The 15,414-nt window shown below is 60.4% G+C and overlaps 4 protein-coding genes across 5 annotated transcripts in view; 2 read left to right on the top strand and 2 right to left on the bottom strand.

Annotated features, from left to right (window-relative positions):
- Positions 1-1,463: 1,463 nt before the first annotated feature.
- Positions 1,464-6,681, top strand: CLTB (clathrin, light chain B). The gene is given in 6 exon segments (XM_014948219.1): positions 1,464-1,587; positions 1,590-1,642; positions 3,055-3,172; positions 3,458-3,569; positions 3,999-4,052; positions 4,536-6,681. Coding segments are annotated over 6 exon segments (618 nt in total). The 5' UTR covers positions 1,464-1,478; the 3' UTR covers positions 4,708-6,681.
- Positions 6,682-7,973: 1,292 nt separating this feature from the next.
- Positions 7,974-9,160, bottom strand: HIGD2A (HIG1 hypoxia inducible domain family member 2A). The gene is made up of 2 exons (XM_014947813.1): positions 8,984-9,160; positions 7,974-8,679 (listed from the first exon to the last, which is right to left on the bottom strand). Exons 1-2 carry the CDS (start codon positions 9,096-9,098, stop codon positions 8,513-8,515), a joined length of 282 nt encoding a protein of 93 aa, XP_014803299.1. The 5' UTR covers positions 9,099-9,160; the 3' UTR covers positions 7,974-8,512.
- Positions 9,161-9,296: 136 nt separating this feature from the next.
- NOP16 (NOP16 nucleolar protein) lies at positions 9,297-12,517 on the top strand. The gene is made up of 5 exons (XM_014947816.1): positions 9,297-9,445; positions 10,159-10,273; positions 10,925-10,994; positions 11,717-11,823; positions 12,079-12,517. The coding sequence occupies exons 1-5, from the start codon at positions 9,339-9,341 to the stop codon at positions 12,220-12,222; spliced, it is 543 nt and encodes a 180-aa protein (XP_014803302.1). The 5' UTR covers positions 9,297-9,338; the 3' UTR covers positions 12,223-12,517.
- Positions 12,518-12,807: 290 nt separating this feature from the next.
- The window catches only part of ARL10 (ADP-ribosylation factor like GTPase 10), a 3,103-nt gene continuing 496 nt past the window's right edge, over positions 12,808-15,414 (bottom strand). Inside the window, exons 2-5 of one of the 2 annotated variants that reach the window (XR_001412675.1) lie at positions 14,708-14,870; positions 14,365-14,540; positions 13,662-13,911; positions 12,808-13,512 (exon numbers count right to left, since the gene is read on the bottom strand). Coding sequence is in view for 1 of the 2 variants with exons in the window: in XM_014947834.1 (XP_014803320.1) it covers positions 13,735-13,911; positions 14,365-14,540; positions 14,708-14,870 (516 nt within the window). In the remaining variant the exon portion in view is untranslated. Of the gene's footprint in view, positions 13,912-14,364; positions 14,541-14,707; positions 14,871-15,414 lie in introns of both variants that reach the window. The other variant, XM_014947834.1, reaches the window with a different exon arrangement.

Consider the following 15,414-nt stretch of genomic DNA (forward strand, 5'->3'; position numbering starts at 1 on the left):
CGGTTGTAAAGGAGGAGTGTGCCCCCAGGGCATGGAGGGGAGCCCTCCAGGGTGCCCCCCCACTGTGGGTCTGGTGTTCCCCGTGGGATCCACTGCATCCCCAGTGGGTGATGGGGGCCACGCAAGGACCGTGGGGTCCCACGACCCAACAGGGACTATCTGGGGCCTGTGCTTGGTGCCAAAGGGCTTGATGTTGGGGTTCCCTCTCAAACCTTAGGATGTGGGGTGAATCCTGAGCTGGGACGTGCCAGCTGTGGGGTGGTTTCTCCCCTCGTGCTCAGGCTGTGTTCCCTGGGTTGGATGGACTACCATCTCTGTGTCTCCATGCCCCCAGCTAGGGCAGTGGCATCCAAGCGAAGCTAAGGAGCAGTGACAGCCCTGTCACTGTCCCCATAGACGGGAGAGCCCTTTGGGGTGCAAAATGGAAAGCATTTCCATGGGAGCACTGTGGTCGCAGGCCCTGCAGGCAGAAGATGCTGATCCTGATCTTCAGGGGCAGGGGCTCAGAGGTCTACTCTCTGCAAGGACACGGGGACACTGCTGCCACAGTACTCTGGCTCCTTCCCATAACCCAGGCATATAGGGCCTTCTTGTGCTCTCTGTGGAGCAGTGGTTTCACCTCTCCATACACGGGGCTGTGAAGGCAGACCTGGGCCTGGAGAGGTGCTGACAGCCATGGTGATAAATGCAGTCAGACAGGCTGGAGCTGGGTGTAGTCGGAGCTGCACTGTGGGGGCGAGCACTGTGGGGATGGTGCTTGCTTGATCTGTCCTGTGGTTATGCGGCTGCCTGTGCCCGCAGCTGGCTGGCTGGTACAAGCTTTGTGGTCACCACTGGGGAGAGCTCAGGGCCTGGGGTATGGCTCCTTCAAAGCTTCTTCTCTCCCAGCAGTGGGGATCCCTGCATGGGGCTGGCCTTGTGGCCCTGGTGTGCAGCTCTCAGTGTTCTGTGGGGCTGGGGTGGCAGGTGGAGCTGTGGGTGTTAGTGGTGCCTCAGTCCCAGCCCTAACCTTGCAACTTGTCCTAGAGCCATCCCCCCACATGGGCTCTTGAGACCCTCGGCGTGCACGCCTGCTCTCCTCTCCTGGTGGAGCACACTGCAGTGTTCCTGTGGGCTCTGTCCCTGGCAAGGCTGCCTTCCCTTCCCAGCACTGCACTGCTGGGCACTGGGCCGACAGCTTCTGGGTCAGCTGTCTCTGTCTATCGGCAGCCTCTGCCTGTCCACTTCTGGGCTGGGGTTGGTCAGGTTGTCTTTCTACAATCAGTGCACCTGCCTGTGTCCAGCCTCGTGTCTGGAACAGTTTCCCTAATCTTCAGATAAGATAAAACACCAGTGAAAACACCGTAAAGACATAAGTGCCTGGAGAGGTTTGTCTGGGGGAGAGAGAGAGGTGCTGGCTGAATCCCACCAAGGACAGGAGACCAATGGGCCTGGCCCACCTATGTGGTGCTGTTGTGGATGGGTGTACTGGGCTGGAAATGGCACAACCAAACTCCAAGGAACTGATTTGTTTCTGTTTTGTGAACACCAGCCCCTCTGGGATCACCTGCAGCTGCCATAGTTGTATTTTTATTTCTCTCTTCCTTTTTCTTTAGCTGGTCTTCAGAATGGAGGAGCCACTGTCAATGGAGATGTCTTTCAGGTGAGAGCTCAGCCCTTTGCCCTGTCCCAGTGGTGCTCAGGGGGATTGGGTGGGTGTGGGGCCAGCACTCTGCTGCTCTGTCCCCAGGATTGACTGGAGTTTGCTGTCCAGCCACAGAACAGCTGTGTTCTCCTAGAAGGGTCTGGGTCTTGGGGGAGAGTCCTGTCTGCTCCATTCTCATCCCTGCTTGAAGGAGAAGATTGGTCCTGCCTACCATGACCTGCCCCAAATCTATTTCTGCGTGGCCTGTGCCCTGAAGGAGCAACTAGGCCCTAAAAGCAGATCACAAATCCTCCATCCCCCACAGAAGCCCCCTCTTTCCAGCCTGAGTAGCTCCTTGAGTCCTCCTTGAGCTACCTGCTCTAGTAGGAGGTGTCCCTGCCCATGGCAGGGGGGTTGGAACTCGATGATCTTTAAGGTCCCTTCCAACTCTAACCATTCTATGATACTATGGTTCTCTGGGGCAGTCAGGAGCATCTCTGGGCAGATGCCAGAGCCAGGACAGGGCTGCCATGGGGCACTCGCTTTGCTGAATCTGCAGCATTTCCCATTAAACCCACTTGCCCCATGGCCAGGGTTGTTTTGTGGAGGCCACCCACCTAGGTCTCAGCTCCCTCTGGGAGCCCGAGGTCCAGCTCTGCTGGCTACAGGAGAAGCTGTGCCAGCATCTGGACAAGGCCTTCACCCCACTTGGTGCCCAGCAGTGTGGCACGTGCATTGCCTGTGCTTAGTTTACGGGATGATAATCGCATCAGAAACGGGACAGACTTAATTAGATTTGGGAGCTTGGAGGAAAGCTGTAATCCCATTGCTGAGCTCGGTGTCGGGCTGGGCGTCCCGGCCAGCGGAGGGTGTTAGGGGTGGCACTGGGCCAGCGTGGGCCTGGGGGAGCCGTGCGGGCAGCTCGGCTTGGAGGAGCGAGGGTGGCTCGTCTGCGGGCTGGTGTCCAGGCAGAGAGCGATGCCTCCCTTGGGCCCTGCCTCTCACCTCGACTCTCCCTGTCTTTTGTGGTCAAGCCTGTGATGACGCAGAGTCCTGGGGCTACCTCGGCCCGAGTCGGGGCCAGGGAAGCCCGGTGGTGGTGGGGAGCACGTCACAAAGCGGGTGGCTGTCCTCTCCTGTGGGGCTGCCCAGAGGGTGCGAGAGCTGTGTTGGCAGCAAGTCAAGGAGGGGAACGCTGGGAAGTCTTTCTGGGTGACAGGGCCTGGGGCTGAGAGCTAGGACAGCAGCTTGAACAGCGCTTTGGTGACACTGTCCTAGATGTCCCATGCTGTCACCCTCCCCGCCTCCTATCTTGGCTTGTCTGAGTGCTGGGAGCGAAGAGTCCTGCCCTGCACTGCCAGCCCTTCGAGGTGGCTGAGCTGGGCTGTGGGAGGAGCTGGTGCTGACAGTGAGATCCTCATCCCCGGCAGGAGTCCAACGGCCCCACAGATGCCTACGCAGCCATAGCCAAGGCTGACCGACTGACCCAGGAACCTGAGAGCATCCGCAAGTGGAGGGAGGAGCAGAAGAAGCGCCTGGAGGAACTGGGTGAGACCCAAGGCCTTGTGTGGCCACACTCGTGGCACCTTGCAACGTGGCAGTTGGGGCCCTTGGGATCCCTCACCTGATGGTGACCCTGCTGCATCCCAGAGAGGTGTCTCATGCCCTTGCCAAAAATCTGCTGTCCTTAGGGCAGTGATGCCTTTCAGACAGTACTAGTGGGGACTGGGGACAGGCCAGGGGGGCTGCAGCTGTCCTGCCTGCTGAAGGGCTGCCCAGCAGACCCAGTGGGTGTCAGTCTGGCTGATGGGGTCTGTCTTGCTCCGGCCTTAGATGCGGCTTCGAAGGTGACTGAGCAGGAGTGGCGTGAGAAGGCCAAGAAGGACCTGGAGGAGTGGAACCTGCGTCAGAACGAGCAGATGGAGAAGAACCGGGCAAACAACAGGTGTGTTGTTGTCAGCATGGCCATGAGGGCTGCGACGGGAGCTGCTGTGCAACCAGATCTGCCTTCCTGGGATGTTTGGGGGCTTCTTTCCCCGCAGCGGGGTCCAGCCCTGCAGAGCCAGAGCTTTGCCAAGCAAGGGGAAAAGCTCCAGGGCTTCGAGTGGCTCCGGTGGCTGTGCCGAGACCACCCTGGGATCACCCTGGGATCACCCTGGGATCTCAGTGCCTCCTGCCCCCAGCGTGGGCGTCGCGTTGGGGCAGGGTTGGGGCATTGTCTGTGCAGCCCTGCCGTCACGGGCAAGTTTTCCTGGTGTGATGAGTGTGTCACGCTCTGTGGGAGGACGCTAACCCCCTCTCTGTTTCTCTCTTTCTAACCCTCTGCCTGCCTGTCTGCTCTGCGCTCTCTCTCTGTCTGTGCCTCGGGGGCTAGGATCGCTGACAAAGCCTTTTACCAGCAGCCGGACGCCGATGTGATTGGCTATGTGTATGTGCCTCTTACAGACCGTATCCTGCCCCGCGGAGCCCGGGGGTCCTGGCCCCACCACTGGCTACCCAGCCAAGGGGAGGGGGGATGCTGGGAGGTACTGGGCCCTGGTGGGGTCCTGAAGGGAGGACGATGCAGCTGAGCATCTCCAAATGGTGGAGTTTTAGGAGGCAAGCGGAGCTCCTGGAAGGTCCCCTCTGAGGGCTGGCTGAAGAGGCAAAGCCATGGGGTTTTGTGTCTTTTGGGGGACAGCTCTGAGGGTGGAGAAGTCTTGGGAGCAGGCAGACACCCCAGTGCCCCTGGAGAAATGATGTCTTAGGTGAGTGCAGCCTTGAGCATGGTGTGTCTCTGGATCCCAGAGGACGCTGAGCTCATTGGCTGGAGCAAGGGGACAGGAAACAGGCACATGGGGTGTTCCCAGACAGAGGGGAGGGTCTCCTTGGAAAGGGTTCTACTGGTGACAACCCTCCAATGTCTCTGCAGGGCCTCGGAGGAAGCATTCCTGAAGGAGTCCAAGGAGGAAACCCCGGGCTCTGAGTGGGAGAAGGTGGCCCAGCTCTGCGATTTCAATCCCAAGAGCAGCAAGCAGAGCAAGGATGTCTCGCGGATGCGCTCGGTGCTCATCTCCCTCAAACAGACGCCCCTGTCCCGTTAGCTGCCGCCTGGCACAGCCGGGAGCGCAGCCGGGCAGAGCCAGGCTCACCGGCGGCGGCGTGGGGCCAGCCCGCGAGGGGCCTCACCCTGCCTGCCCCCTTCTCCCTGGTGTGTGCCTCGGCTGCGCTCGAGTCACTGGTTGTAACTCTCCCCATGGTTTTCCTTTGCTTAAAAGGTGCATCAGTCTCTTTTTACACTTATTTATTACTGTGGCATTTCCCGGGAAGCGACACTGTGTGGCAGAGCTGAGTTAGGGGGTGGGGGGAGAGTCCCCGGCCTGGGCTCCGGGAGGTTGTGCCCAGGGGGCTTGCTGGGTGAGGGGGGGAACACACCACCCGCTGTTCCCCACCTCATCCCTGTGCCTGGGGATAAACTTGCCTGTGCCCATCCTGACGCTGGGCGAGCGCAGGCACAGCAGCCCCGTGCCTGGGCCTGGGTCCTAGCCCCAAGGCAACAATCCCATTGGGACCACTGGCTCCATCTGCCTTTCTGGCAGGGTTTAGAACGGAGCTGGCTGCAGGGCTGGGAGGGTGGAGGAACAGCCCTGACTCAGCTCTGCACTGCAAAGCCCTGCGGGGAACATAGCTGCAGGGACTGAGGAATGTGAGTGCAGGCAGCCAGGCTGGGCCGGGACTGCCAGCAGTTTCCCCAAGCCCAGCAGAACTCTCCCCAGTCTGGCTGCACACTCCAAAAAGGTGGCAAAGCCCTGAGCAGCAGTTGCAGTGTCTATGTCCCATCTGTCCTATGGGGTTGGTGGCGCGGGGCACTGAGAAGCAGCCATGGGGGGAGCATGCAGGATGTTTTCTGTCCCTCCCCCACAGCCACCAGCAGTTGGGAATGTGGGATGCCAGGCTTTGGGGCCCTTGGCTCTGCTCTGCTCCTTCCCCTGCTCCTAGGATGGGAGATGGAGGCTGTGTGCTTGCAGGGGAGCTAGTAGGAAGGTCCAGCTGCTGTGGGGCAGGTCGAGCCTTCAGCTCCCTAACCCAGGGGCCCAGAGCAGGATTGGGCAGTTGTGATGCTGGGGCTTGTGCTGTCCCTGGACAGCAAGCCCCACATCTCTCTGCAGCTGCTCTGTGGCTTCTCTCTGCATCCCCCTGGATTTGCACACCTAAGACAGCGTGGCAAGTTGCCTCAGTCCTGCTCTCTGTCCCGCAAGGTACACGCTTTCCTGCCCACACACCAGCTTTTCTCTTTTGCTTGGTGGGGCCGGCACCAGCCCCTCTGGCTCAGAGGCCCAGCTTTTTAAACCTGCAAATCTTCCAGCCTGCAGGAGAGGGGTCTGCGCACACCCTGTCCTGGAGCTTGTGCCCCCGGTCTGGCCCATTGGGAGCTTGGGAAGGGCTTGTGGCAGTGGGCTGGGGGCACATGGAGCAAAGCCCACAAAATGTATGCTTGGGCCTCACTGCAGAACCCTGCTCTGATAAAGCATGTACGCAGAGCTCTCCTGGCCTGCAGCTATGGCTCCACAAAGGTCGTCTGCCCTCCTGCTGCTGCCCTCGTGGGGCGGCCGGGCTCCCCTGGCTCTGGGGCAGAGGCTCAGCAGTGGGATGGAACGAGAAGCGGGTGTGTAGGGAGTCACTTGGTGTTGTGTGCTGGGATTGTGCCCCTTTGTCTCTAGGGCTGATCACTCCTACTCTGTCCTCCTGCGCTCCAGCATGCGTAGGCAGCTCTGCCACGGCACGGGGTGGACGCCGACGCAGGATACCTTGGACTGGGCTGCCTGCCTCTGCCTTTCACTGCACAGCAGCAGGAAGCACCTCTGGCTGCTTTCTGGGGGGCAGGAGCCCCCCTGCGCTCTGTGCCTCCAGCCCCCACAGGCAGGCGGGCTCCTGGGTCCCCCAGCTGCTGTCGCACCCCGTGTCAGGCAGGGGCAGCCAGCTCCCGGGGAGCCGTGCCCACAGCTGTTCTACATCCCCTCGGCTTTGGTATCTGTGACTGTTCAAATTACCTGTTAAAATAAACCACATCTCCAATCCCACAGGGCACTGTCGTCTTTCCGCTTCAGCAACACACGTGTGTCTTTAGGAGAACCCACGACCATGAAGCCTCCCACAGAAAGGATGGAGGAGAACCACATCCTACAGGGAAAAAAATAGGAGGGAAAGGAAGAGCCAGAGGGTTCGGGGTGACAGCAGGACCAGGGGGCTCTGCTCTGTCCCCAGGGAGCTGTGAGTCCTGCTTGTTGAGGTGACCTGAGCTGCTCCCCAGCTCCCTGTGCTGTCCCCAGGCTCCCAAGGGACTGCGCTGCCAGATCTGCCCACCAGCTGCCTCCCACAGCCCTGCCCCGAGCTGGCCGGGCTGGAAGTGCCAGCGAGGCAGCCAAAAGTGGCTGCTTCTGGGAAAGATGTACTGGGCTGGTGGCCAAATGGGGAAGGCAGGTAGCCCTGCAGCAGGCAGAGCCCTGGGCTTCCCGGTGCAGAGGTGGAGCTCACCACGCTCAGTACCAGTGCTGGCTTGACATCACCCTTGCATTTCAGAAGTCAGCTCTGGTGGGTGAGAGCCTTCCCTGACTTCTTCTCAAGGGCCACCTGCACTGTGGTTCCCAGGTGGCACAAACCAAGTGCTCATTCATGGGCAGAGCGAGTTTTCTCCTCACCCTGTCCTCCAGAGCTGTTTGTAAGGGCAAAGCGGCATCAGGGAGCTGCCACCGCAGGCCAGGGAGGATTGGCGTGCAGGCTCTGACATGCAGACACCCAGGGAGCAAAGCCTGGAAACGCCCCAGGCATCACAGCAGGGTCTGTGCTCCTTTCCCCTGCAGAGATACACTCTGCCTGCAGGCAGGTACAAGCTGTGACAGCCACGCAGCAAACAGATCTCACAGCCCCACATCCTCCCTGCTCTGCAGCCCTGGCACAGGTGAGCAACGCCTCCTCCTTGCTCACCAAACACCCCCAGTGTGATCCAAACAATCCAACACCACCAGCAGGACCCTGAGCTGGCCATGACGATGTTTGTCAGGACGCAGGCAGTGCAGCTCTCTCCGGGAAGAGGGCGCTTGCTCGGCAGCCGGTTCCAGCTCCCACAAAGCAGGGAGCTGTGCAGGAACTGACTTGCCGGCAAAAGCAGCTGAAGCAGCAGCGCGTCCCAGCGAACAGGGCCAGGGCCCGTTCTGGAAATGCAAGTCCCCAGCTCGTTTTCACAGGGAGTCACATCTCTCGTGTCCTGGTTGCACCACCACTTCAAGGCAGCCGTGCCTGCTCCCTTTCCTTCCTACACTGTTTACTCTTCTGGCTTCCCAATGCTCTTGCAATGCAGTATCAGTCAGAATCTCGCTGCAATTCACTTTATTACTCACCAGTCGCAACCCAACAGGTTACATACTCTCCCCAAACAACTCCCCCACTGCTTATGAACTCTGTCCTGCCAGCATCAAGCCATAAACAGAGCTGTGCCTTCCTACGCAGGCAGATGATTTCTCAAATGCTAGTGCACCGCCTGCCTAAAGCTACACCCCAGTGCAGACCACAACCCACAGGACACAATTTTAACAGACTGTGACAGTACCAGGCAGGGACAAGAGGTCTGACAAGGGTAGAGAGCCTTAGTGAGGCGCAGCCTCCAGTGTCGCAGGAGGATAAGCTCTCAGAGAATCAAAAAAATGCCACAGCCCGGATATCAGGTTAATCACAGAGGTGTATTAGCCGCATTTCTAGTGCTCTGGAACACGGATCCACTCTGAGCTCCACCGAGGCATCACAACTGTCTCTCAGAAAACTCCATCCGCAGCCAGAATCCCCCCCCCCTGCCAGCTGTGGCACAGGCTGGCGGGCGCAGGCCCGTGGCCACAGCTTCTCTCTTGCCTGATCTCACTTTCTAGACTTCATGGCCGTGACCACCATGCCTCCCAGGAGGGCCACGAAGGTGAAGCCTTGGGCCACGATACGTGCCCGCATCATCAGCTGGGACCGACGGATGTTGCCTCTCTTGAAGCTGATCAGTCCGTAGGTCAGGACGCCGACCGTGCAGAGGCAGCCTGTGGAGAAGGACAGAGGGACAGCTCAGCAGAGCAGGGGTGAGGCTGTGAGGCGAGGCCCACGCCTCCATCTTGCCCCCCTCCATCTTGCCCCACATCTCCCTCCACATCCCCCCACACTTCAGCGTTGTTGGCTCGTGAGACAACACCCTCAAAACACGGACACGCTTCCCCCGAGGGCAGCCCCGTGGATTTAGGCCCAAGAGGGTCCGACCCGCTCGCTCGCTGCCCTCCCCGTCACCAGCGCCTCTCATCCCGCTCCTTCCCCATCATCCCCCCCCCGTCCCCCTCCTTCTCCCCTCACCGAGCGGCACCAGGGGGTTCTCGCGGGTCTTGCGCAGGAACTTGTCCCCGAAGCCCTCATCGCTGAACACCGGCAGCGGGAGGGGGTCCAGCGGCGGGGGAGGCCCTGCCGCCATGGCTGCGGCCCGCAGGGAAGGTGACCACCAGCGGGCCTGCCCGGCTGCCGTAGCCAGGAAGCGCCGCACGGCCAATGGGAGAGGTGGGAAAGCATCTCCCAGCAGCCTGCCGCGGAGCATGACGGGGGTTGTAGTCCATATCGGGAAGACGCACAGGGTGGTGCTGCGGGTACGGGACTACAGTTCCCGTGGTGCCCCGCGGCGCGGCCCGGCGCTCGATAGCAGCAGCGTGGTGCCACCATGCCGAAGGCGAAGGGGAAGAACCGGCGGCAGAAATACTCCTACAACCTCAACCGCAAGCGGCTCTACCGCAGCGCCCGCCGCCGCGACGCCCCGCGCATCGCCTGGTGAGGCGGCGGAGGGGGGGAACACGGAGGGGGGAGGGCACAGGGCCGGGCGTGGGCCTAGTGTGGGAGTGGGTGCCCCGGTGGGACAGGCCACGCGTCTGGGTGGGAGCTGTGGGGACGGGGACCCGGTGCCGGGGCCTGTCCCACAGAATCAATCACATGAGGTTGGAAGGGGCCTCTGGAGATCATCTATCCAACCCCCTGCCAGAGCGGGTCCACCCAGAGCAGGTTGCACAGGAACGTGTCCAGGTGGGTTTGAATGCCTCCAGAGATGGAGACTCCACCACCTCCCTGGGCAGCCTCTTCCAGGGCTCTGCCACCCTCAAAGTGAAAAAGTTCTTCCTTATGTTTATGTGGAACTTCTTATATTCAAGTTTGTGCCCATCTCCTCTTGTCCTGTCCCTGGGCACCACTGAAAAAAGACTGGCCCCACCCTCTTGACACCCACCCTTTAAGTATTTATAGCCGTTGATCAGATCCCCCCTCAGCCTTCTCTTCTCCAGACTGAAAAGACCCAAGTCCCTCAGCCTCTCCTTATAGGGAGATGCTCCAGGCCCCTCATCATCTTCGTAGCCCTCTGCTGTACCCTCTCTAGCAGTTCCCTGTCCTTCTTGAACTGGGGAGCCCAGAACTGGACACAGTGCTCCAGATGGGGCCTCACCAGGGCAGAGTAGAGGGGCAGGATGACCTCTCTTCAACCTCTCCCTGCACAGCTCGCACATTCGCCATGCCTGGGACCCCACCAAGTCGGTGGCACAGAACCTGGCCGAGATGGGCCTGGCCGAGGATCCCAACAAGGCCGTCCCCATCCCCAGGAAGAAGCTGCTGGTAAGTGTGGTTGTGGTGTGGTGGGGAAGGGCCGGGGGGGGTGGGAATCAGCTGGGGCTGCTACGTTGGAGGTGGTGGAAGGTCAGGCCTCCCTCAGGACAAGCTGGGGAAAAGCAGCGTGGGAGCAGCCTGTCTTGGAGCATGGGCCAGGTGGCTCTGGATCAGTCTCTGCAGGCAGATGGGTTTCTTATCACTATGCTTTTGTTGCCAAGATCCAAGTGTGGCATCACGGAGAAATAATGGACTTTAGAACAGGTATAAATAACGATCAGTCAGTCACCTGGGACTTGCCAGAGAGAGGTGGGGATGGGAACACCGCAGCCAAGTTGTTCCTGATGACAAAGAAAGCTTCTTTGTGTACTTTGCGTCGGTGGATAATGCTTCCAGGCAAAGGTGGCCCCACAACAGATCACAGTCATGGAAAAAACCAGGCATGACCTTGTTTGCCATTTGTCTCTGTTCACACAGTATTGCTGGTGTGACAAGCTTGCCCACAGGCTGGCTTAGTGGCGCAAATAAGGCTTTGCCTAAGCCAGCTGAGATTTTCTGATCCTTATAAAAGCAGTTTGGAGTTTTGGGAGCAATGTATGGGGAAACAGCTCTCTTGTGCATGGGATTTTCTTGAGTTGCCTTCTCTTTCATTTAACGCAGGGAATGGAGGTGGAAAGCGATGGACGGGGCCAAGGAAAGAAAATAGTGCAGAAGCCCTACGTGGTGAATGGTCAGTGCCACTTCTGTCCTACCCAGGGAGTGCTTCACCAGCCTTGGCAGGTTTCCTGCTGACCCACACTGCTGCCATGGCGTTTGGGGTTCTCCCAGGGCCCTGTGGATTATTTATATATGTCTCTCCTTTCTGTGCTGCCAGACTGTCCTTAGCTGCTGTGCTGTGCCGGGGGCAGGGAAGGGCGTTACTTCTTGTCCAAGCTGGTGGGCTTGTAGAGGAGTAACCCCTGGAAGCAGTCAGTTGGGGTTTTCCAGCCAGGCCAAAGCTGAGCTGGGAGCCAGAACTCCTCTGACTTACCCTTGCCATTCCTGTGTATCCTGTCTCCTGTGCTGCTTTTTTCACAGTATTTCTACCTGCAGCCCCAAGAGGGCTCTTGTCACTCTGAAAACAGGCACCGGGGTGACAAGAAACTGTGGCTGCAGTACCCTGCTTGTTTTAGTGGTGGGCTGGGCAGCTCTGAAGAGTCAGGCTCTGCAGCCTGGGCAGAAAGGCTCCACTCCTCGTGGTGGCCTGGATGCCTGCAGCCTACGTGGAGGGCTGTTGTCTCGCTCGTTTTCCTGGGAAGCAGCCCTGTGTGTGCGAGCAGTGGAGCTGTGCTGCAGGAGTCACCTCCTTTCTGCAGCACTGGCAGGGTTTGATCTTGGGGAGGAGGCTGGGGGACCTCTGAGGTGCTGCTTGCTTCCTTCCTCTGCTTCATGGCGTCTCTGTCCTCTGCCTAGAGATGGAATATGAGGCCAGTCTCCCCGAGAAGAAGTCAAACACGCTCTCGCGAGACCTCATTGACTACGTGCGGTACATGATACAGAACCACGGGGAGAACTACAAGGTAAGAACTGGCTGTCCCTGAGCGAGGAGCACCCGGGGCAATTCACTCCTGGCTCTTCTGCAGGATGGGAATTGCTCCCTGTGCGGGTTCCTGTTTTTGCAGTCAGCTGGTTGTTAAGGGGAAGCAGCGCATTGAACCTTGGCCAGATCCTGGTCTGACTCAGGCACCGATCGCAGCCGGCCTGGGTGGGCCTTTGGCTGGTTTGGTGTTTGCTCTCGGGGCTGCTCCTCTGACTTACCCTCTCCTTCATCACAGGAAATGGCTCGAGATGAGAAAAACTACTACCAGGATACACCCAAGCAGATTAAGAGAAAGATCAACGTGTACAAGAATTTCTATCCCGAGGAGTACAAGGATTTCATTGCATCACTCAAGCAGGAAAAGATGGATGTGCAGTGACTGCTGTTTTTCCTCAGGTTCGCCTGCAAGTGCAGGCTTGTTGTGACCATATTCTGAACTGAGGGGGACTGACAAACGGGTGACAGTTACAGGCTCAGCACCAGCAAGTTGAGCTACACAAAACCTCTGGTGATGGAGGAAGGACCTTCATCAGACAGGGACAGTAATAACCAGGTGTGAAAGACTTCTGGCTGTGGCTTGCAGCGCTGGGACTGAACGTGCTGTGCCGCTCCCTTTCTGTGGGGCAGCCAGCACTTCTTTTGCCTTGTTAAAATAAATTACTCTTTCAAGCTGGTGATATTGTCTTGCTCGTGGGCTGTCGCTTGGCGCAGTCCCGCTTTGGCGAGCTCCCGGTGCCAACCTGTGGGACGTGGACGTGGGGTGCATGTCACCCCTCAGCAGCAACGGGGCTGGGGGACCGCAGGCAGCACTTGGGCTGTTGATTTCCCTGCAGGCAGCAGAGGTTGGCGCAGGGCCACGTGCTGCTTCCTTCCCCCATGAGCGACCTTCCTGATGGCAGCTTGGGACACCCGGCTGGGGGGTCCCTTCCCCGCCAGGGAGCTGGAGGGGGCACAGAGTGAGCAGCTTCTTTTATTGATAAAAGAAAGGAGCGACTGTACAGAAGGTTTCACAGCAGAGACCAGTCGGCGTGTACTCCCTTCCCCTGAAATGCTCCCCAGCTTCCCCGATGGGTTTTCCAGGACCCAGCGCCCTGTGGCCGGATCCAGCAGCCTCCTGCCTGCAGGCAGGGCTTCCTGCGGGCCCGAGCCTGGCTCCTTCCCCTTCTCCCTGGGGCAGCTGAGAGGGGAGAGAGACTGGGCAAGGGGGACAAAGACCTGCTGAGCACAGCTCCTTCCAAACAGCCTGTCTTCACCCTGTTCAGAGAGAAGGGGCAGTGCAGGGCTGCCTGACACCTGCCTTCATCTCATAACAGGGCTTTAAATCCAGATCTGGGGGGCTGAGAGCTGTGCTGGGCCCCGGTGAGGCACAGCCCGAGTGGGTTATTCCCACTAGTGTATACTGAGCTGGCAGGGCTGTGCCAGCAGTAACTCCTCGTGGTTTTTTGGGAAGAAGAACCCATCTCCTGAGACATCCTGTCCATGCCACTGGGTGAGAGGATTACCTCGCTTTTCCAGCCCCATCCATTTAATATCCTGCAGGGCTGCCATGAAGGTGCAGGGCCCTGCCCTGTCCCACATGTTCCCGCTCACCAGGGGGTGAGAGCCGTGCTTGTGCCTCCATCCCAAGGCAGATTTCATCCCTGAGCTGGGGGAGGCGGCTGTCCTCTCCCTGTAGCAGAGAGCAGAGGCTGCTGCTCGTGTTCCCTGAGGGCAACCATGCCACAGCTCAACCCCAAACCTCGTGGGGTGCAGCAAGCACCCCAGGACTGGCAGCCGGCTGCCAGTGTGTCTGAGCTCCAGCGGCACCCACCCAGATACCTCCATCCTCGCGCCGCAGACCCCGAAGAGGAGCCACATTGGGGGCGGGAGCCTGTGTGGCCCCCACGCTGGCTCAGGGCTGGGACAGCAGGGTGACCAGCAGGTTCTTCACGTGGAGGACACTGGTGGCAGTGTTCAGGCCGTCCCAGGTCGCGCTGGTGGGCAGGAGGAAAAGCTCCCGCTGCCCGCTGAGGGTGTGCAGGGCCAGCTCCTCCTGCAGCTCTGCTGTGCTCAGGGCATCGCTCTTGTCCTGCGGGGGAGAGAGGCGGCCGCTCAGGACGGGGGAGCAGCAGCCCCGGGAGCCACGGGGGTGGCTGGCAGGAGCCCTGTCCTGGCAGGGCTGGAGCGTGGGCAGGGCTGCCTCCCCCCCGCGCTGGAGCCGCTTTGGCACAAGCTCCTGGGAAGCAGCACCAGGCACGCGCTTGGCCGCCTGCCTCGGGAATGTGTTTCCCCTCGGCGATTTCGCGTGCTGCTGCCTGGGTGCTCTCCTGAAACTCGTTAGCCAGGGCGCCTGTAATGGCAGCCGCGCCTCCTGATGAAGACTGGCCCCGAGAAATCAGATTTCGCAAGAGCCGGTGGATTTTGGGTGTCAGGATTTCCCCTGGGGGTCCCGGGGAAGGGACAGTTTCACTGGAAACAGCTTGAGAAGCAGCTGGAGGGACGGATGGGATGGACGGATGGGATGGATGGATGGGACACCCACCTGCTTGTTGGCCAGCACGACCAGGGGCAGCCGGGGGTCGTTGGCCAGCAGCGCGTGCAGCTCCTGGCGTGCTGTCAGCAGGCGTGACCTGTCCACCGAGTCCACCACGAACACCAGCACATGGGCCTGGTCCAGGTAGTGGGGCCAGTAGGCTCGCAGGTTCTGGCTGCCACCCACTGCAGGAGACGGGCAGGATCAGGCACCGGCGTGGGGGGCAATCGGGGCTGGCACCTCCCCAAAGCACCCCGGGGAACCAGATTTCCCATCACTGGGTGCTACTGGCAGATAAGGGGACCCTCAGCCCTGGGTGGGGGGGACACGTTGGAGCCAATGCCAGCCTTACCCTCCAGCAGGTCCATCTCCATCCCCTGGATGAAGAGCTGGGCAGAGTTGAAGCCGTGGGTGGGGGCGATGCGGTCCCTGGCCGTCTGGCTGCAGAGGTAGTGCAGGACGCTGCTCTTCCCGGCCCCGTCCAGCCCCAGCACCAGGACCTGCCGCCAGTCCAGCTGTGGGGGATGCAGGAAGGTGTGGGGCCGGTCCTGGCACCCCCAGCCCCACGCTCAGGCAGCTGGTGGAGGGACCCCCTCCATCCCTCCAGCCCCCCCACCCCCCAGCTCCTGCACACCCGGTGGGCTCCAGGAGTGGTTTGGAGTGGGGACCCCTTCCCCGGCAGGATGGGCTGCAGGAGGGTCCATCATCCCGCGGAATATCCTGGGGAATCCGAGTCTGACCGGCTCCAGGGGGGATCCCACCGCGAGGTGCCAGGGGGGCGCTGACCCCGCTGTGTCCCCGTCCCCAGCCCCACGTGCTCAGAGGGATCCCGCCGGTGACCCAGAGCCTTCCCCAGCCGGTTGGTCACCGGGGCCTTCCCGACCCCCATCCTGACGGTCTGGAGGGTGTGAGGAACCGGAGGGATCCCAACCCCCTGCCCCGAGATGCCGGTAATGGGCTCCCGGTAAAGGGGATCCCGGGGAGATCCCGACTCTGTGCCCTTGCCAACCGGCGATGGGCCGGGGGTCCCGGCGAGGGTCCGTTTCCCCCCCCCCCCCT

This window comes from Calidris pugnax, unplaced genomic scaffold, assembly GCF_001431845.1.
Source record: "Calidris pugnax isolate Ruff unplaced genomic scaffold, ASM143184v1 scaffold27, whole genome shotgun sequence".
NCBI lineage: Eukaryota > Metazoa > Chordata > Aves > Charadriiformes > Scolopacidae > Calidris > Calidris pugnax.